This window comes from Cyprinus carpio, chromosome B5, assembly GCF_018340385.1.
Source record: "Cyprinus carpio isolate SPL01 chromosome B5, ASM1834038v1, whole genome shotgun sequence".
Taxonomy (NCBI): domain Eukaryota; kingdom Metazoa; phylum Chordata; class Actinopteri; order Cypriniformes; family Cyprinidae; genus Cyprinus; species Cyprinus carpio.
This window is the reverse complement of record NC_056601.1, coordinates 17,677,108-17,700,216: the sequence shown is the minus strand read 5'-3', so window position 1 is coordinate 17,700,216 and position 23,109 is coordinate 17,677,108. Positions and strand designations below refer to the sequence as shown.

The window sequence follows — 23,109 nt, the reverse complement described above, 5'->3', positions numbered from 1 at the left end:
AACCTTTTTATTTTGGGTATGTCATTTGTGTCTCCATGCTGAAAATGGGGGGTGACTGGTAAGGGGTTAAAACATATGACTTTTTTTTCAGAAAATGTATGTATTTTTTTTTATGTATCTTATTTCTTACCTTTAAAGCCAAAAGCAATCAAGATTTAATGTAGTTTATGCTTGTATACTTACATAAAATATAATATAATTTAAACTGTAATTATAATGACAAAAAGAAGAAGGAGAAAAAACTTAGAAATCTTACATTTTCCTTTTCATTTTATGTTGTACATTTTCTTATTTGCATTTTCAAAAGCTTTTGGCTTCTCTCCTGAGGCCCCAAGAGGGCGCATTGAGCAAAATATTACCAATGCACGTTTATTCAAAACGTAATAAAATAACATGACTATCTTTGAAAAAAGTGCATAATGTTCATAAAACATATATACTTAATTAATAAAGTTGCTTAAACAATAAAAAAAAAGTATGTATAGTTTAATACAAAGGAACAAAAACCAATCACAGAAGTAGGTTTCTTTCTTCATTTAAAAACATGAGATACAGTGGGATGGGGAAAAATCAAGCGGCAACCTCCCGCTCTCTCTTTTGTGAAGCCAACAAGGAAGTGACTTAAACTGTAATTTGTCAACTGGCCACTAGAGGCTGGCTGCAAAAGGGAGTCAATCCCATGTTAAAATGCCCAACTTTACAGCAGAAAAAACATGTTTACAACCTGGTTCAAAAAATTATTTTGGTCTATATAGCTAATTTTGCCCTTCATGACAACTGTGAGGGAGGTGCATTTTTTTATAACTCATCTGTTTAAATTATATTAAGCTTTAAAGTTCTGCATAATTAATGGCGTGGTCACTTGAGTGACAGATGGATTGCCACTGCTGACACTGCTGGCGAGCTAGGTGGGCGTGGCTTCAACAACTAGCTCCCGCCTTTTTGCCCATTTTCGATTATCTGGGAGTGACGCGTTTTGACGCGCTGCCAAGATGGCGACTGCCGGCTTCGCCTACATTGAGCTTCAAAAACGAACTTCAGGAATCTACAGGTGACGTCACAGACACTACGTCCATGTTTTTATACAGTCTATGGGAAAAACCGAAATAAAGTCTTGAGACATTTTTTTTAAAAGTTGAACTTACATTAATTTTACATGGCTTTCTAAACATGCTGCTCTCTTGTGCGAGAGGCGGTTGGAACGAAGTGCAACGCTTATAGATATTGTTATAGATTTTATTTTTGTTTTGAGTTCTTTGTTTGGTTTTTTTTATGTTTTGAATTTTATAAAAACTGATGCTCTCGTTTTCCGCAATATATTGAATGAACAATGCAGCAGCGCCGCATCTAGTGGGTTCAACTGAATAGGCTAACAAAAGCATTAAAATGCAATGACACTTACATCGTTGTCGCATTTCGTGCGCCATTGACAAGACTGCCTGACAGCTGATGCAGACCAAAAATTCTAATGCAGTGTTTTTGCATTCGAATGTGGATTTTTTTTTTTTTTTTTTTTGACGATTATTCTGAATTCTAATTTTTTTAAAAGCCCTAGTACATTCATCAATGATTCAAAAGCTGTTCCTTATTTCCACCTTTTTTTCTATAGTGGATGTGGTGTAAGGAATGACAATGAAGCCTGATCCTCTATGGTGTGGTACCCCTGATTTCATAAATAACTCCAAATCTTTGCATGGATGATAAAAATCGAATATAAAACGGTATATAAAAAATCTCAGCTTGGGTTTGACCTGTGCATTTGTACATAAAATGAAAAGTGTTTGGAGAGGGTGAGTTATGCTAAAGTTCACTGATTTATAGTACACTTTGTCAAGCCCAGGTTTTCCTGGCCAGGCAGCCTGTCAGATGGATGCCAGATTCACTAAAATGCTATAATTGGATTGTAAAGAACCAGAATGAGACGTATGCGAGCTGGTGCACTCTGACAGAACTATTTGCCTATGTATTTGTAAGGTTAAAGCCAAGAATGAACAACAGAAAGAGAGAGAGAGAGATTCAGAAAAAAAGGGTATCACACTGTCTGTGTGGCCTTGTACTTGAAAAGAGGGAATGAGGAAATATTAGGGGAGGAAGAAGGAGGTGTTGAATGATTGACAGGTAATAATAGGAGCCATTTGCTGATATTAATCACTTAGTGTCTCTTTGACCTGTAAACTACACCTCTTTTGCCTTAAACCAGGCCTTGTGTCTTTGATGTCTCCAACCTCAGGCCTCTAACTCTGCTGCCCATTCAGAGATCGGATGTGATGGCAGCCCTGCACGATCACCTGACCAGCTACTGCGTCCATGTGTGTGCCGCTAGTATACTACAGGATGCCGAGAGCCACTACTGGAGTGACCCCAGCCCGTTTTACGAGGTACAGATGGCTGTAGCTTTTCTGGCAGTATTTCAATAATAGCTCATGTTACATGTAAGCCTGTTGAAGGCATTTCTTTAGGGTTGAGTTAGGTTATTAGAAGACAAAACACCCTTTACCTCTATACTGTGCTCAAGGACAAAGCTGTTGTTAAATCACAGAGCATATTCACATTCAAATCATAAGTGTATCTGTACTGAAATGCTGTGACATTGGTTAATAAATGATAAATTGTGCTATTGTATTCTTAAATAGGCTCCCTCTTAAATTCTTGGATTTGCATGCTGCTGTTTCACATTGTCCTTGACTATTTAGTTGACTTCTCTCAGGCTGTCATAAAAGGAGTCAGGTGTGTACATCCAGCCTCAGTGCTGCCATACTAAAGAGCATTTTTTATAAGCGCATTCAAAACATCTCACTTATTTAAAATGCTTGAGGATGCTGGGCACATTTGTAACCAATCACAAATATCCCAGTCTCAGACAGCTTGACAAATTGAATAGAATCAGTACGTGTTCATGTAAAACATTCTTGTCTTTCCTTTCTTTTTTATTTATTTATTTTTCGAATACACATTAGGGCTTGGCAAGCCAATATATTAAATATTTGCTATTATATTTGTGATTTGCTTTGTTTTTAGCAATATATAGTTTGGCATTGTGAATGTTGTAATTTGTTTTGTTTTGTTTTGTTTTGTTTTGTTTTGTGTTTTGTTTTGTTTTGTGTTTTGTTTTGTTTTGTTTTGGTTTGGTTTGGTTTGGTTTGGTTTGTGGATCTGTTTTGTTGACCAGTGGAAGACAAAGGATTATTTGGGGAAGCTGTTTAAAACTGAAACTGGTTATTTTTAATTACATTAGATATGGAATTTGTAGCTTGATTAATGTGTCTTATTTCTTTTAAACTGTCTATTTTAATGAACATTTTTAATCACAAATTTCATTCAACAGTTTGTTTGTTTGCATCATCATCCAAAAATTATTAAATTTAAAGAAATTTAAATTAAATGAAGATTTTAATTAAATTGTATTATTAAAATGTTTTAGATATAAAATAATATATAAGCAAATAATGGGTAAATTATAAATTGTGTGCGCATTTATAAATTAATATTCTAAATTAATAATATTAAATTAATTAATATTAGCTGGTTCAGTCCCAAAACCTACAGTACCAGGATGTAGAATATGAAACAAGGAGGGACATAAAGCTGCCCAGCCAATCACCTGACTTGAATGCAATAGAAAATAAGAACTAAAGATCAGAGTTCATAAAAGAGGCCCACAGAACCTTCAAGATTTGAAGACTGTGTGAAAGAATGGGCCAAATCACACCTGAGCAATGCATGCGACTTGTTTCTCCATACAGGAGGCGTCTTGAAACAGTCATTACCAACAAAGGCTTTTGTACAAAGTATTAAATACATTTCAGTAGTTCAATACTTTTTCCCAGTGTCATTCCATTTTAATACACATAACATAAATTGTATGTATGGATTACTTGGGTTGTTACCGACATCTGGTGAAAATTATAAAGCCCTCAAGTCTACAGTGGTGGTGGCGTGTTCAATACCTATTTTACCCGCTGCTATCTATCTATCTATCTATCTATCTATCTATCTATCTATCTATCTATCTATCTATCTATCTATATATATATATATATATATATATATAGATATATATATATATATATATATAAATGTATATTTATTATTTTTAACCAGATTTTTACTTTTTGCTATAAGCATTTTGAATTCATTTGGCTGCAGTTGCTGAAGAATTAAATATTGTTTATTAAAATTAAAAACAGACCAAATTTTTCAGCATTGATTTATTAGTATTGTTGTTATTATTATATTATTATTATTATTATTATTTCTTTTTTTTTATTCAACAAAACCATATCCATTCAAACAAACAAAACATTTTTACAATCTGAAAGAAGAACACCTTTTTATAGTCATTTATTTATATAATCCAACATTTTGGTAGAAAAACATTGCCATGCATCAATGGTACTAGTTTTGGCCAGTTCATTCGTGCTGTTGTATATTCACAAGTCACTGTTTTAAGGAGGCTGTGAATCCAAAATGTTTTTGCACACATGTGAGGAGTAAACCAGTTTTGTATTATTGTCTTCTTTGCAGCTGTAAAACCAGCAAACATTCTCTTCTTAAATGAAATTTTCAGCATTGATATTTATATTAAATAGCATAAGGATATTAATCAGAAAAATATTCTTGGGTTTAAGCTATAATCGAGCTATGTGATTGTCATAATGTCTCATAGTCATTTCAATGGGGCTTGTGGTGCCCTGAGGCAGCGTTAGACTCAACCATCTGTGTGTTGAAGAGTGTAGCCCTAACTTTACCTCCATTAAGATATCTGCGCACACATAAGCTGTTTCACGGATACATACGCACACATCTGCCCGTTGCGGGGCTGTGGGGCAGACTGGCCTGCTGTGTGCAGGTGTGCGGCTGGCTCGGCGAGTCTGCTCCTCTGTTGACCTGTATCCCCTCTTCCCCCACCACTCTTTTGCCTTCTTCCGTTCACCCCTCCATTTCACTTCCTCTTGAGCAAATGCCAAAGGGCCAAGCGCTTCCAGAGGCCCAGTCACTAGCACTAAATCCCTGGGTCCGGACGTGTGGTCATGGCCCTGTGTGTCTCTTTCTATGGCTGACTTAGCCCTGGCTCACTGGTGGACCACGTCCCAGCTCTCATTAGGAGATGTAGTACATGGTTGTTAATAATCTCTCTTTGGTCACACTGTGAACTCCTAATGCTGCTTCCTCTTTGCCTGAAAGTAATTAGCCTCTTAGGAAACAAGGGTCTCTCGTCCTTTTTATCATTTTTGCCTTTTCTGAATTGTTTCTAATTCTTGATTCTCTGTTTGAGCTGTTCAGCATGTACTGTATCACAAAATTCTGAAGCATTTCAGGAAAAGAAGTCTGACCCTTTAGATCAGTCAGCTCGTTCTTGTTATGCACTAACTTTTAAAAAAAGAGTATTGTGTCATAATTTGTTTTAATAAAAGTGCAGAAATAACTTATAATACATTTAAACTTTCATTAAAACTTGTTTTTAATTTAAACTTGATTATTTACACAATGAATTTTGGATTATATTGTACTCATATGGCTGGACAAAAAATATAAAAAAAAGTGCATACTTCCAGGAAATATTTTAATTTTTTTAAAAGCCAAATATTTAACATTTCTTTATAATAACTTAATATTTTTCTTAATTGGGATTTATACATAAAATATAGCTGCCTTTATATTTTTGGAAGAGGGTCTCTTGCAGGAGGATAAAACCTCTGTTTTAAAGCGAAACAAACCAGTTAATACAACAAAACATCACATAATTCATCAAATCTGTTGTTTATACTTGCTCATGTTTATGCTGTTTTTCCCCGGCCAAAAATGATATCACTTTCTGGAGGATAATGTCAATGGCTTTTGTTATTTAAAGGGATATTGCAAAAGACTAACAGGATGGAAAGTGAAATTAAGGACACAGGAAAAACTTATAAAACCTCATTTAGGAAAAAGCTATAAAACTGATATTTCAAAGAAAACTTGTTTTGTTTGATCTATAGTTAAGAAAAATTGCAGAAACATCTGGAGCTTCTCTTAATAAATTGACAGTTTTTCATGTTAAAAGATGTGCTATTTTGCTGGTAAAAGTAGCAACATATGCCTAAACTTCAATATTAATAGAATTTTTTAAAACACTTTTGTGTTTTCATATTTTTGTTATTGTTGTGTATTATGAAAAAATACACAAATGTACACAATAATACACAATGTGATTTCCATAAAATCATGAGTTATGAGTTACAGTTACGATATTTTATCCAATATGTAAAGTCACACGTGATGAGACTGTACTGCGTAACAGGAATGACCTGGTCACTGTGCATGTATGTCTGGTTAATGTTCAGTGGAGCAGTGATTGAATATCCAGATTAAAACTTCAAAGTATCCATGTGTTCTCTCTCTCTGTGGTAATGAGGGGTCCAGGTGCAGCATGCAGGTGGCATGACCATGAGGGTCTAGAGGAAGACTGTCTGGAAAGACCTTCTGTCTTTTTCTTTTTCTTATATTCTGTATATATTTGCCATGATATTGTCATCATATCTTTACAGGTTTCTCTTTGTCTCCTTCACCTATTTTTATTTTTTTTTCAGGGTGAAAGGTGTTCTTTCTCCATCCAGATGTGGCACTATTTTCTCACAGGCCTGCGGAGTGACCTTTGGGGCACAGTTGCCCCCTTGCAGGCCCGGCAGACCCTGGCCCAGGTGCTGTGTGAGACCCTGGAGGTCTTAGTTCAGATGTACTCCAGAGCACGACCCTCCTACAAAAGACTCTCCCAGATCAGGTACTAGATATGAAGATAGTTTGAAAACCTGCCACATTTTTACATTAATGCTGTTGCTACTTTTTAAGTTGTGTGGGCAGGGAATGGGCTCTTCCACCATTATATTACTACAATACCATTTCTTATCATTTTGTCTGTTCTATGATTTTATTAACTACATTATGTATTAAAAAACTGTTTGTTTTGTTTTATACATACATACTTGTGTGTGTGTGTGTGTGTGTGTAATATAAATAATTATAAATATGTTTTTTTAATTATTTTTTATTTTTTGTCTTTCTTTCTTTCTTTCTTTTCTTTCTTTCTTTCTTTCTTTCTTTCTTTCTTTCTTTCTTTGTGTGTTTCTCCATTGCCCTTATAATAATAAAACACCATTTCCTATGATATATTATCGATAATGAAACCGAATGTCATGAAGATCATTAATTTCCACAATTTTTACTAAAATGAATGGTTCTACATAACAATCGGCTCACAATTCCCAACCCTAAAGAGTTATAAAAAAGTTTTTGAACCTGCTGGATTTTGTAAGAGTCTGGCTGTAGCCAACAACCAATTGATCTGCTCTGTTTCTCATGTACCATTTTGTGTAGCGTGTAGCATTCATGTGCATTCGATTGCTACGTTGTGGAGATGCGTCATGCAGGAAATGGCCATGCATGGTTATAGTCACCCGTCTACATCTTGTGGTCAGCGGTCACACTCAAGCACATTCTAACAGAGAGCAGTCATCCATGCTGTCTGATTGAATGATCTTACCGTATTTCTGCTGCACTGAGAAGCACAAGCCCACCTACTATCAGGAACCTCGGGCTTAGCAGACAGTGTTGAATGCTTTAGTGATTATGCCGGTGTTCGGCCCGGGGGTCAAAGCAGATCTTCAGATTTGTAAAACAGTCTTTCTTTGTTAGCACATGGCCCTGCTTCAGCGCCTGGCGGAGGGCCCAATTCTTTCATGCTAGACCGGGTCCAACCGCCCAGGCCTTGTGCGTAGCATTAACACATACTTAAAGTGGTTAAAGATGCCACAAGAGCACGCTTCCCCTCCACTCCAGGACTGATGAGAAAGAGCAGATCGCCCAGGGCCGCAGGGAAGGAATGAATGGAGTGACCGGTTTTTGTTTCAGCAGATGAGCTTTGCTGCAAGGACACCCGGTTATGAGCTCTTCGATGCCGGCTGAGCTCAGGGTCTGCCAAGCAGATGGGTTCTGCCTCTGCTCCCTCCTCTTTTTCTCCTATCTGGTGAAAGGGAAACTTTCTCTGTGCTATAAAGCAGAACTTGGTGGTAGGTGATGAAAAGTTGAGTTTGATAGGGAAACCAAAGTGGGTAGCATGACCTCTCTGGATGCTGAGAGACTGTACAGAAGTACACACATTCAGTGGTTTGAACTGAGTTGGACATGCATGTATTTAAGGTTTGAGTTACTGATACGTGTGCAATTGAAAATAGATGCATTATTGATATAGTAGTGGTTGATATTAGACTTTCTAGATTTTCTTTATTTTTTAAATTTTTACATCAGTTCATAAGTTTGGGGTAAGTATTTTTTTCTTTTTAAGAAATGTATACTTTTATTCAGCAAGTCTGCAAAAAATCAAATGTAACAGTAACTACTGTACATTTACCAAATAGATGCTGTTCTTTCTATTTATCAAAGAATCCTGAAATATGTCGGTGCTGATAGCCTTGTGCACAGCATGCTGACATATAATGCAGTTGTGCTTCGGCTGTCCCAAGTTTGAATCCAGGCTCGAGGACCGTTCACTCTCTCCCACTTTACTTCCTGTCATGTCCACTGTCCTATCGTGCTATATATATATAATATTTTATTTTATTTTTTTCAGGATTCTTTGATGAATAGAAAGAACAGCATCTATTTGATAAATGTTTCCACAAACATATTAAGCAGCCACAAATGTTTTTAACATTGATAATAATAAAAAATGTTTCTTGATCACCAGATCAACATATTAGAATAATTTCTGGTAATGACTGCTAAAAAGTCAGTTTTGCCATAACATGAATAAATTGCAATTTAAAAGTGAATTAACATAAAAAAAGTTATTTTACATTATAATATTATTTCACAATATTGTTTAGAATTGTTTTATATAATATATATATATATATATATATATATATATATATATATTATATATATATATATATATATATATATATATATATTTATATATATATATTAAAAAAACCTTTTGTGGGCATAAGATACTTTCAAAAAAAATTACCAATGGTCTTACCAACCCCCAAATTTTGAATGGTATTGTATATCACATTTACCATCTTTCCGTCATAGAGCACTCAAATAAAATTAATGTTTAAAAACACAAATAATTTAATAAACACTAAATCTTTAGCCAATATTAAATTAAATTTAAAAATAACTTAAATTTCCACTATATTGGATTGAGTTTTACATATTGTCAAAACCCATGACAGCAGTATTTATTGGGCCTGTTTCATTGACAGTATGAAGCATAAATGGCCTATTAATTAAAATAATGAATAAGAGAAAAGTCATAATGCTTAATAAGGAGGTTGTCAGAATCGACGTTGCTTTTTAATGAAAAGAGTCCATTGCCTGTTTGGCAGAGGCATCACTTGTTTATTTACCTGCATGTGCATTAGCTAGTCCTGAAAAATGCCGTTTTTAGAGGGTGATTTTAGATAAAAGGTGCTGAATTAATATATTATTATAACATTTATGATTCATAAAATTTATTATAAAAAAAAAAACAAAAAAAACAAAACAGTAATGCTGTCTATCAGAATGTGTGGCCAGCTCTATATTGAGGATAATGTTATGGGTTAGTATACAGTATGTTTCAGCATTATTTAGACAATCGCCACTGTGTTTGGCACGGCCAATGAAATCTTCCTATTAATATCCAAAAATAAATGATCAACAAGCAAATATGCCAATATAGTGTTGCTCTATCAAAAAGCACATATTAAACAGAAACTTCTTGCTAGAAAATGTTGGTTAGGCCACAGTGTGACAGTGCAGCTGAGTTATTCCTAATATGTGGTGTCTCATTGCCTCCTCCAGGATTGATATTACAGCTATTCTGCTGAGTGTGGAGCATCTGATGTGGAGTGCGTGTGACTCTGTGGAGGAGTTGCTAAGGCCTGATGCAGCCCGTGGATCTTGGACGTGGTCCATACACAGCCTGTGTAACCAGCTACTGACCGTACTGATCGTCCTTACATCACCTCTAGCAGAGCTGCACAGGTAACATGAGTCAGAACAAACTTGTTGGATTATTGTGACTTAAAGAGGAAAGATTAGTACATTGATCAAAATGTGTTCCCCTCTCTCTATATATTTATATATTTATTTTTATTGTCTAGGGTTTTTCAAGAAGGCTGTGGTGGAGGAGGCAGCAGAACTCCAAAATTTCCAGAGGGAGTGAACAGTCATGAAACAAAGTGGCTGAGTGTTATCAACCCAAAACTGCTCACAGAGGAGCTGCTGAGGTACTGATGGCACTAAGATTGCATATATACTATTTGAACTTAAATGAAATGAAATTAAATTAAATTTATGCATTAGCAGACGCTTTTATCCAAAGCGACTTACAGTGCATTCAGGCTATCAATTTTTACCTATCATGTGTTCCCGGGGAATCGAACCCCCAACCCTGTGCTTGTTAAGGCAATGCTCTACCGCTTGAGCTACAGGAGCACTTAACTGAGCTGGACATTGACATCACAGTCTTTAGTGTTGTCCTTTTGCATTACTACACACTATTTACCTATTTAATACTGTAAAGCTGCTTTAACACAATCTGTATTGTTAAAAGCACTATATAAATAAAGGTGACTTGACTAAGCAACAAATAAAAGTGTTCAGCCCATAGTCAGATAGAATGATTAACTCATCAAAGCCATTTTCCCCCAGAGATGTCTTATAATATGAATTATACTACTATTTAAAATTTGGGGTCGATAACATTTAATAAAAAAAAAGAAAAAGTTTAAATATGTCTATGTTTCAAAAATGCAGCAAAAAGAGTAATATTATTATTAAATATTAATATGATATAATAACAGTTTATTTTTTTGATGGTAAATCTGAATTTTCAGCAGTCATCACTCCAGTCTTCAGTGTCACATGATCTTTCAGAAATCATTCTAATGTGCTGATTTGTTGCTCAAATATTTCTTATTATAAATGTTTGTATCTATCTTTCTATACATTTTTGTAATAAGGTAAAAGTCCTTAATTTCACTTTTAATATGTTTTAGTCATCTTTTCTAAAAGAAAGTATTATTATTATTATTTTTATTTTTTTTTCAAAACAAAATTTCACTGACAATATTGCATATGAACATACTGTGTGGTTCTTCTGTAATTTCTAAGTGAACTTTTCAGATAATGATGATTTAAATAAAATATATTTAAATATAACAACTACTGAGGTGGACACATTTGTTTTTTTTTTGAAACTTTAAGATAATAGGTATCACAGTCATTTCTGAATAATTATCCAATTACGTTAATAAATTAATAAAGGGTCTTAGATAACTTTAGTTGTCTAAATTGTATGCAATTAATAAACCTCAAATTAAATAAATTATAGCACAAAGCATTTTTTTTATTTTTTTTATTTTTTTATACTTTTAAAAGTACAGGAAAAATACATTTAATTGAAATTGACAAATTCACAGAAATTGACATTTTAGTTAATTTGTGTACTTTTGTGAGAGTTTTTGTTTTATGTTCCACAGTAGACAAATTTAATAAATAGTAATAATATCAAGAAGAATACAAAAAACAATACTACTATTACTTTTTTTTTATATAAAATGTAATTTCACCTTCAAAAAGTGTTCTAATCTGTTTACATAATAATGTAACATTATAAGAAAAATACTTGTAGCACATTAACAAGTCTGTGTAAGACACAAAAAAACATCACCAGATTGCTCCGTACCTTTATTACCAAGTTTTAAAACAAGAAAAACACATAACTCACACAATATAGAGAGTTGTTGCAGCTCACCCAAATGAGGCTAGCGTTGCCTTTCAGTTTTTGTTCATGTGTTAGATGCACACAAACACAGTTAATGCATTACTGCAGCCACCAGACCCCCAGACTCACGGCCCTAATGCAGGCCAGATGCAGATGCCAAAGTTAGTCATGCTGTTTATGCTGACATGCACTGCAGGTCTTCAGTCCAGGTGTGAAAGGCTGAAACTGAGCCTGTAGGAGGACTGTGAAGCCAGGCAGAATGTCAGGCACATCTCACATCACCCTCCTCAAGCCCCCCAGCACAGCTCCAGACTCCCACTCCAGCGGGATATCATCGCATGTCCCGCTTACACAAATCACCGCTCGTCAGCCCCACCGGCTCCGCTTCCATGAAGTCGTGGGGATTTAAATGAGTGCATTTTTATTGCCTGCTCCATTTTTATTTATTTATTTAGCCTCGCTGTGTTCAAGACTCCCTGAGGGTCTCGCGGTGAGGGCCCCACCAGAGCTAAGAGGCCAGACACCAAAATCAAACTCTTCTCCTCACTCAAACACTCCAACCAACTGACAGTTTGGATTATTAAATAAAAAAGTAATAAAACAGACAAGAAATATCAATAAATCAGGGAGCATTATGCACAGGAAGGAGACTTTTTTTGTAAGATCAAGATACAGTGAAACCTGACCTCGTGGTGTAGCTTACAGATTTATCAGGACCGTTAAAGTGGGATATCGGGTGGATTACTGGGCCTTTGACATGACAAAGCTGTTGCTTAACCAAAGCCTAATGTTTCCCTGTTATGTAGCAGAACTCACCCTGCCTGTCTTTATGAGTTTCACATTTGCTCTTCACCCAAGCTCAGAAACAAATAATAATAATTAGTGCGTTTCTTTTTTTTATTTATTTAATTTTTTATTTTTTTTGCATGACAGTCCATTGAGATGTCAGTGGGCAATGGAAATGAAAATATATTATATTATTTTTTTCATGAGGCATGCTTATCTGACACTTTTTAGAAGAATCTGCATATTGCTAATTGTATGAACTATTGACTTTTTTGTTAGATTTATTTATACCATGTTTCATAACACATTTATTATGTTGGCTGATTAAGGTGCGACTACATTTGCTGTTGTTCTGAACGTTGCCGCTGACAGAATCCATTTATACAATAGTAATCCACAAAATTAGGAAATTCACATGCAGGAGAAGTATTTATCCTTAGATGGATTTCTTCTGGGTTTACCTATATTTTTGTTGGTCACCATATTTGTCGTGATGACCAACAGAAAACTGCTTGTTTGTGACCTCTGTATGAGCTGTATTTCATATATTGCTTCCATTGATGATGGACAAAGAACTGCTTTTTTTTGGCCACAAAATTTCATCAAAAATTCAATAATGTGACCACACTTTACTATATATTATATATAATATAATATTTAAAATTCATTACTCCACTCAGTCTCTCTGCTTTTACCAAAAATCAATCAATTTGGATTTCTAGAGTTTTTTTATACTGATTTATTTTTTTATTTTCATTTTAAATTGTAATAATTTTTTCGATCGAATAAATGCAGCCTAGGTGAACACAAGATGGTTCTTTGAAAAAAAGTCAGACTAATTTTGAACAATTGAACATTGACATGACCTTATTTTATTTATTTCTGTGTTTTGTTTTTCAGGGATTTTCCAGCTTGTGAGGGATCTTCTTTATGTCTGTTTGAGCTACTGGTGTCTGAACCCTGTTATAATCCAGCTGTACTTCTGCAAACCATCCTTCACAAAGACTGCTTCCTGCTACAGATCATCATCTCATACTCATGTAAGACTCTTAAAGCCCTGACACACTTCTTGGACTGTACATGCATGTTTCCAAAGATTCCAGATGATGTCTTTTTTTTTTTTTTTTTTTTTTGCTATTGCTCTAATGCTGAAAGTTGACGTAATATCCAAAAATATATATATATAGTTTAGTTGGCTTCCAGAATGTTGCTTCATCTCCACATGTGTTTGAGTCTGATGTCAGTTACAGAACAGAAGAGAGGCCTGCAATGAGAAAATACAAGAAAATGGTTTCCACAAATGAATTTAGCACAATTTATTGGTGGAAAGGCTGATTAGCTGTAAGGATGGCCCAGTGACCTTGCTGCTTTTAATAGCCTGCACCTGTTTTTAATGGGTCTTCTTTTTGCACGTCTCCTCTTATGTTCACTAGGGTGTTGTGTGCACTTGTGAACTGATCACAAGACGACAACATCGCTCGAGTCCCCCAACACCTGCGCAGAGGAACCACGCCGAGTTCTTTCATTCTCGCAAAATACTCCATAGAAACGACTAATTGCTAGTCTAAAATTTGAAATTACACTGTTGAATTTGCTAACAAGTAAATGCTAGCTGAGGTCTTGAGAGGCTCATCCCAATCAGACACATTTGATACTTCTGATTTTGCGAAGTAAGACAGATCCACCTGGATTTGCGTCTTTCATCCTCAGGCGCATCAGAGATTCATCCGGACTGTTGTGAGAATGTCGTTTTACTCACTCATCATCGCACTCATCACCCTCCTCATCATTTCTGAATCAATAGAGCTCAGTAATAAACACTCATGTGAGAGCAAAGTGAATGACCTTTAAAGATTTTCCTCTTTCTTCCTTCCACTCTGAAAAGTCTAACCTTTAAAGGCTGTTTTGTGCTTGCACATTAATTCACATTATGGCGGAGCTCATTAATAACCAAGCTCGGCTGAGAGCTCTGGTGTGGGAATCACGTCGCCGTAAATCAACACTGCCTGGCCGCAGCCTGGCTAATTAAGAAGAAACGTGGTGGCTTGGTTGTCTGCCGTTTAGAGAAAGCTCTTTTAAAGTTCCTCGCTCGAGTCGCTGTCTCTCAGCACAGTTTGGGAGCGTTTAGCGCTAAGCTGTGCTCTAAATAGGAGCTTGTTGGTGGAATTCTTTGAGGAAATGATAGCGATGTCTTGTTCCAATTAAGGGCCTCCAGTGGAAACTCATCTGTGAGGCCTGGTAGAAAATCAACAGGTGTGTTTGTTGGCAACACGTCAAGGTTGCAAAGGTTTGTTAGCAGAGGATAGAATTGGCTTGTGGAATCCCTTCCCTTGAGGAACACCAGCAGTTCATTTATCACGGTTCATCCGGTGGCTCCTAAATGGATGATTGCAAAGAGGCAGGTCATTAACCTGTCTGGCCCTTTACTGCCCCTTGTGGCTATTTATGTAAGTCCACTGTTTTGTTGCAAATGATTGTAGTTATTTGATGCCGTCTAATGTATTGGAAACAGGGAATCAAATAATGAATTTGTGACATGATAAACCGTCCTGGAACCTGCATTCCCATGAAATGAATCAATTTTACATTAAACTGTTTTAAATAGCATTTAAGTATTGGCAAGGCTATTTAAAAGTTAATATTCCTATAACAATTATGTCATTGTTTTAGATAGAATTATTACTAGGCACACAAAGCTTTTGTGATCTCGTTATATTCATTATGAGAATTAATGTAACATTTGTTCTTTTTTAATTGTTCTTACTACAAATTGAATTTATTTGTACTTGTTAAAAATGAACTCTCCCTTATACATTAATATGAATTGTAACCAAAAAATATTAATGTCTTAATATTTCTTAGAGAATGTAAGGCGTTTTTTTTTTTTTTTTTTTTGAGTATTGAGAGTGATTTTTGTGTGATTTCATTTAAGAAAAAAAAAAGGTAAACTGAATACACTGAAAATGTATGGTTTTACACAACCCCTATGGCAATGGTGTAGAATGGAAAATATTATTACACTATTGGTAAAAATAAATGATTTGCTATGTGAACAATTAAAACTGCACATTAATTAATAAAAAAAAAAAGGCTTCAAAACTTTCCTTTTCCATCCACCTGTCATATAGAATCTATTTTTCACAATCAAATTCTTGGATTGAAAAAACTTAAACAGCTCTTATGTAAACGTGTCTTTAGTGATTTGATAATTACAGTGAAATACAGAACAAGACACCAAACAATCTCACAAAGTAAGTGAAATGGCATCTATACCAGTGTCCTCACAGATGTACCCAAAAGAAAGCAGACTAGATTCCCATCAGTACTTCAGCAGCAGCAGATTTCAGGATCCCTGTTAAGCAAAGCAGTGTTAGCTAACCGCACGCTCTACTACGACAGGTAATTTAGGCCTGTCATTTCAAAACGGTCCAACATTTGTCAAAAAAGTGCAAACAGCAGGCTGCTTTCTATCAAAGACACTCATTGAATGCTGCGTTGCATTCAATCGCTTATTCAAACGCCTGTCATCTCTAAGAAGCGAGACTGACGGGCTGAACCAAAGGCACAACCATCCTGCATTCTCTACAACCCCACAGGCCTGACAACATTTGGACAAGGGCATTCAGTCACATCTTGTTGTTGTGGTCACATCTTTCATGTGTTTGTCCAGAGAGTCAGTCGGCTTTTCTGTTCAAAATGGACCTTTCACAATGTATTGATTTATGTAATAATCTCAAACTTTTGTTTTTACTTTGTTTGTTTTGTTTAGATATGTACTTTATAAGCCGGTCGACAGCGATGTCATTTGTGCGCGGCGTTCAACAACGAAAACCAAGAAGAACAACATTAACAACAGGAGGATGGAGGACGCTGTGATCGGAGCTGTGTTCTTCTTGTGTCTCGTGGGTTTCACAATAATGGACGTCGACGTATATGTAAAGAGATTGAAATAACGGAAAGGAGAACTAAGAGTCTCCAATGACGACTGGCAGTGTTACATTTGCTACAAGTGCCTACACTTCAGCGTCCGTATATTTATCACTGTTTGTCATACTTGCAAAATAAGTTGACACAATGTTTACAGTATGTTACACAGCGTTTTAAATAATGGCGTGTGAGGGTGTTTTCGAATGCGTCTGGCCAATCAGTGTTTACTTACGTCAAGGATAGTACCAGTTGTGCTGGTTAGACCCTGCTCCGGAGTAGGAGCGTATTTAGTTCTCGAAAAAGGCAGTCCGGTACTAAAAAAACGCCCAAAAGTGGGTAGTTCCACAGTTAGTTCTGGTACTATGAAAAGGTTCACTTAAAATAACCATGATGATGTACTTTCAGGTCTCTGTGTGGACAGAGGAACAGAGGTGGCCCCTGATGCTCACACAGCAGCTGCACAGTTTTTGGAAGCTGTTTTTTCCATCCTGTCCTCCCTCAACTCCCTCCCCAGGGCTTTAACTCGGGTGCTAGAGGGCTACCTGGACCAGAGATACCTTTGGGAGCACTTTTACAACTTAGCAGGTGCAACCATGCAAGAATTTTTCCATACTCTGCTCTACATTTGTTTAGACTTCAAAAGGACACAGTTTTAGTCAGATGTGGCCATTTAGTTACAGTCCAGTTGGAAACCGCTATCACCATGTGCCCCTACTGTGTCCCCTAATTGCCTCAATATCAGATCTGACCAGCTGGAAGCCCATCATCATATCAAAGCCATAATTAAACCTTCAGCTGTCTGTTTGATTGCTTATTTATTTACATTTCTGCCTTCTCCTTTTCCATCTCTGTAAAAGCCACAGCATGAACATTTTTCATTGTGATAATGGTTGCCGTATTGATTTTGCATACTGACATAGAAACTGCAATTATGACCTGACACCTTTTGATTCGGCTTTGATTCAGGGGGTTTAATTCCAAGCTGAAGCTCTCATGTTTTTGTGTTTTATTACATGTGAGAGAGGTAATTACAGTTGCACAAATTAGACAAATGACAGAGGAGGGAGCAGGAGGGTGTGCATTGTATGCTGTTATTCTGATGTAAGGTGTTGTGTTTTCGGCTTAATTGACCATGTCCATTCTTCCCTAAAGATAATCTTATAAAGCTTGCTTAGCACCTTGATTGTGCCATTTAGCAGAGCTAATTGGGCTGGTCAGGAAAATGAGCGGTATTAGAATTGTTTATTTGTTTGTTCTACTGGTACTTTTTGGCACTGTGGATGTTTAGGAATGTAACTTCCTTAAAACACACTTTTAAAATGCATTATTTTATTTCGTTGTTTGCTAACAATGTCCACAAATGGAAATATATATGCATCACAGGAATATTTAGCCATTTTGCTTTCCCTTGTTTAACTGGAACTTATGTCATTTCCATGACTTGATAACGCAATGAGAAAATTTTTATAAATCATTATTACAAAAAATGGTTTATGTTTATGTGACTCCTTGGTTCATATCTGTGTCTGGGACAAGAGTAAAACGCTACAATCTATACATAAAAGTGATTTAAATTGTTGCAGAAATAATGTAGATTTGATAAGTTTTAATGTAACAGTGATAGAACAAAAAGTTGAACTGAAATCTATTAGCTTAAATAAATAAATACACTATTGTTGGGAAAGAAAAATTGCAGCTAGATGAAGAAATGATGAGTTCTGTCTCTCTTCTTCTTTGAGGTAATGTCCTGTGACCAGATATGAAATAATCATAAAGAGTTTTACACAGTATCTAATGAATTTACAAAATAAGTTTGATTTAATTATTAAATTCCCATATTTAGACTATTCTCTTTCTTCCAGACTCCAGTAAAGAGGAGCCGGCCTTGTTTAAATACATCAGGTCCATTGTTTGTGAATCCACTACCAAACTTTTGATCCACCTGATCGGCATGATGCAGGCATATAAAGACCAGTCTGGACCCATGGTTGGACAACACCTACCGGAAAATGTCCTTAGCAAAATTCCAAAAGAGTGGAACTACATTCCACAAGATCACAAGTTTAATGAAACCAGCAAGAGTAAGTAAAGTTTTATTAACAGTAATATTAATTTATTTATAAAAGATTTGGACCATTTTTTAACTGCATAAAACATCTGTTGGAAACTGTGCAGTCTAGCCAACCATCATTGTTTCTCTCTCTTCTTATCAGACAACATGAATCTAGCTATCCAAGCCATCTCTTTCATTTTCACCAACCTTCCGTCAATCATAGCCTCCCTTCCACTGCCTGTACGCTTCCTGTTCACTGTGGCAGAGAAGAGGCTTTCCCAGCATGCCAGACAGCTGAGGTCTACCAGCCTGCTCCTCTGGGTCATATTGGTCAGGCTCTGTCATGATCTAGAAAATGGGGACACCCTGGAGCTCTTGTCTAGACAGCCCCTGGAGAGAGGGGCCAAGGATAGGCTGAGTCTGCTATCGGAATGTCTGCAGGTCAGTCTGGGCCAGCAGAAGGGCGTTCCCAAGCCTCTGGTCCATAAGGTGCTCCAGGGCCTGGAAGAGAAGAGGCCCAATGGACCATCATGCAGCTGCAGAAGGCACGAAAGCTTTGCTGTGATAGGTGAGATTTCGAAAGATGCCTGATGGAATATTTCCCAATTTATCCCAATTTAAGCCCATAATAGCAAATACATTTTGAAGCGTTTAATCATTTAACTAATCTATTAATGTCTACATTGTCTGCTAATTGATATTTTGATGTCATTTAAAGACTTTGTAAAGACAGTTTTGCAGTTCATTCATATTTTGAAATTAACTTCACCCTTTATCTTTTGGCAAAATAATTATGTGTTGTTTTGTGTGTGTGTTCTTTTTCCCACCTAGCCTGTAGCTAGTCGTTTCAAGCCTTTTGATATGTGTGCATCAAAATGGTTTGATGTCACCCATAGGATTTGAGTGCAGAAATCTGACTTGAACCACTGAAGAAAGTGTGGCAATCCTTGAATCATGTACCATCTTAGCAATATTAAATCATCTTAGCAGTATAATATGAGGCTTACTGATAACGATGAGCATATAATGTGGCCCTTAATTCATTTTTTTTAATGCCATATTCCATGGATATTATAAAGTTGGCTATACTTTCTTTTATGTAGAAACCTGTGATTGTTTTTTTTTTTTTTTTTTTTTTACATTGCTTTTTTTCTGAACTTTTCTCTAAACCTGAGTTTAAAAACCCCTGCCTTAAATAATGATTCTGTACTAATAATTTCTTCAAACGATTGATTTTTGAGCACTTTTGAAAAGTGACCTATACTTAATGCTATTTTTCATTGCTGCCAAAAAACAACTCTTACCGTATAGTCTAAGTCATGTCCAAAACAAAACCCCAGAGTTAATTACCCTTATTGAAAATGATTTAGCATCATAACAGAGCTGAAAAAAAAAAAAACTTTTAGTGTTCCGAGAAACGCTGCTCCCAGTGACGGGAAAAACAAAAAAAGAGTAAGGGCAAAAAAAAAGGAGATAGCAAAAAGGAAGAGTGATTATGTATCGCCTGTCTTAGACAGTCAGTGGAACCATTACTATTCATTAAAATAACCTTCACTTTCAGGCACTGCCTCCGGTGTAAACAATCAACGTACAGTGTGTCGGCGGAAAGCGGGTTCTCTGAAAAACACCCCCCCCCCACTCCGGCTTGTCAACACACACACAAATGCATGCACACACACACCTCCCTCATCTCTTGTCTTTGCAAAGTAATTTGTAGAGGAGAAGATGATTGTTCTCCATCACGGTGACCCTGGCAGGCTTTGACGGCATGCATGCACAGATGAAGATGAATGCAGTGGATTCCGTGGGCGGAGGGGGTGTTCTGCTTCTTTCGGGGCACATTGGTCCTAATGACGTGATTGATAGCTTGTCCCGGATCCGACGGGCCTCTCATTAATCAAGCTGCTGACTGGATCCAATCATTTGCTTCACCTGCACACTGATGGACAGGAAAGGATACAGGCACAGGTGCTGACACCCCGCTCACCGGCTGGGCTGCCCAGGGCCTCGCCGCTTTTCTCTGTGTCATTGAAGCTAAAGGCTTGCCTGACAGGCGACACTTTCCTTGTCACTTTGTGATTGAAAAATAAAAAAAGGAAGGAAGAAGGAATGGGGGAAACAATGACAGTGGGGGGGCGGGGTATTAGATGGGAAGTGTGTTGAGGGTGACGAGGCATGCTGGATAGAGAGGAAGGGCACGGAAATGAGTGCGTTGAGGGGACCTTGAGGTTACGGCGAGAGGCACTATGTCTCTAACTGTTGATCTGTCCTTCCTCTCACTCTTTTTACTACGTTTTTTTTTCTTTCTTCATTTTTGAAGGAGCAAATCATGCGACTAAACTGTTTTGTCACAACTGGCAACATGCAGGCATTTTGTGAACGTGCAAATTTTTGTGCGAAACGTGTAAGCGCAAACACAACGATTCCTGCTTCAGCTCAATGTTGACAAAATTGGCAACAGCTACTGTTATTTTGATATTTGATCACATCCCCAAAGGTCACAAAAGCTACAGTAAATGTCAGTTGTTGGGTTGTGAATAAAAGCACCTTTAATTTGCTAAAGCCATCCGTGAAGAAATAAAATATTCATTCATTCATTCTTAATCTTGCATGCTTTTTGTTGCTAGCAGTCAGCATAAAATATTAAGGTAGCTATATATTTTGTGAAATATTATTTGAGTGGCATGGTATCTTTATTCTACCCACCACCAGAGTAGTAGTAGTTGAATAAACCTTAACATACACAAAAATGATGCCTTTCTATAGAGTCAAATAATTGTGCTTAATATCTTAATAAAAGAGTATTTTTATTATTTTCATTCGTAGTAGTAGTATTTTACCAATTTAAAAGCTATTTACTATATGTATTAATTAAAACCGCCCAATAAAATGAACTGGGAACTCACAGTTAGCATGCAAAACTGCCTTTAGAAGTATTTAAATTGAAACTATTTAGCATTTATTTCGTGTTAACCCCCCTCTCTTTTATGTGTTACTCCATTAGTGTGTTTGAGCGTGTGGAAAGCGGCCCGGCGCAGGATAGAGGTGGGCCCGCGGAACTGACTGAGCATAAAATAAGGCAGTTGCTGCTGGAGCTGTGCCATAGAGCAGGTGGCAGCCAGTACCTCCGGCAAATCCATCACAGCATCCAGCTCAATGAGGTAGCGAATTGCTGTTTTTCACCAAGCAATTAGGTGGCTGTTAGCCTGAGGCAGACAGTGTGACCTGAAGCTGAGGGGAACGCCTGTGCAGAGCTGCTGCACGGAGACACAACTGCATCCAGACGCTGCTGCGAGGCCTCTCGTAACAGCCTTGACCTGATTGAAAAAGCGACTGGGAAATAACAACATCTTAAACAACAGCGTTACTAAAAATTCAAGGGAACGGTTCACAAATTAGTCAAAGTCTTTCTCCACACTTACACTACACTTTTTTGCCCCTTGCTCTACTTAACAATAAGAACACATCTTGGGAAATTAGTGCAACTCTCGCTTAAGTCTAATCTTGAGGACAATTCTTTGTGTCATATCTATACATATCTTTGTCCTCTTCCAATGTCCTGTTTTCAAATCCTATTCCTAGATAGACTGATTAATTTCTACCATTGTCGGCCAATTACTTGGGGAATAGAGAGAAAAGAAATGGCCATTATGTCCAAAATTGGGTTTGTAATAATTGTTGAAATGTACTCATTTGTCCAATGGTGTGTTTAAGAAGTCTGTAGAGACTCACTATTAATTTGACCACTTTAATAGTGTTTTAGTTTTGCTTAATGCAGTCTAATAATAAGACGTGTCCAGGTTCCTGTTCAATTTTCTACACTGGAATGGATGTTTATTTGCCATGTGTTGTGTTTTTTGTGTGTAGGGTTTACTGAGGTTCGTCTTAACGCCACATGCAGAGACGCATGCACTTCCGGATTCCCCATTGGGACCTGTCATATTCTCCTCTGAAGCGAGCAGCCAAAACCAGTGTAAAACCCAGTTCAACCCCCTCACAGAGTGCAATTCTATCGGCCATAACAATTACGATCAGGTTAGTTCTTTGTTATTTTCTCAGCCTTCAACCTGGAGTGCCACGAGTGCTCCCAAATACTTGTCGTTCACATAACTTTCATTTAAAGCAGTTCGTTAATGCTGTGAACTACTTCTTTCGAGCGAGTGTAACTTTCCGTCAAGGCCACCAGGCAAGGTGAATATAAGAGAGAGACTGAGAGACTTTAAACTGCTTCTCTAGGATGAACTCAACAATTCTCCATAGGTCGCTCTGTCCCTAAGCTATATTTTAGTGTGAAGGGAAGACACAAAGCAAAACATTAAAAAAGGTTAAGCAAAAGAGCAGAGAATTTGAAAACACTTGAAAGGTGAACTCTTCAAGTGTGATGTGGCTTTGAACAAAGGGTGGAAAAAAAGCATCCCTTGCGTGTTGAAGATGGTGTAGGTTGAAGGTTTAATTACAAGAGCCATGGTCCTTTTTTGGCTTTCTCTTAAAGGTATGATAAAGTTTTCTCTGCTCATGTCAGGAGACTTTTTGCTACGCCTTTGAAGCCGGAAAGTCTGCAACCTTCTTTTTCAAGGGGAACTTTTCC

General features: G+C 36.8%; 1 protein-coding gene across 1 annotated transcript in view; it reads left to right on the top strand.

Moving 5' to 3' along the window:
- kiaa0825 (KIAA0825 ortholog) overlaps positions 1–23,109 on the top strand; it is a 118,423-nt gene that overhangs the window by 30,782 nt on the left and 64,532 nt on the right. The window contains 11 exon segments of the mRNA XM_042724637.1: positions 2,231–2,378; positions 6,570–6,760; positions 9,829–10,011; positions 10,131–10,256; positions 13,442–13,581; positions 16,874–17,053; positions 18,331–18,549; positions 18,682–19,038; positions 19,041–19,089; positions 21,526–21,682; positions 22,389–22,556. Coding sequence (XP_042580571.1) covers positions 2,231–2,378; positions 6,570–6,760; positions 9,829–10,011; positions 10,131–10,256; positions 13,442–13,581; positions 16,874–17,053; positions 18,331–18,549; positions 18,682–19,038; positions 19,041–19,089; positions 21,526–21,682; positions 22,389–22,556 — 1,918 coding nt within the window.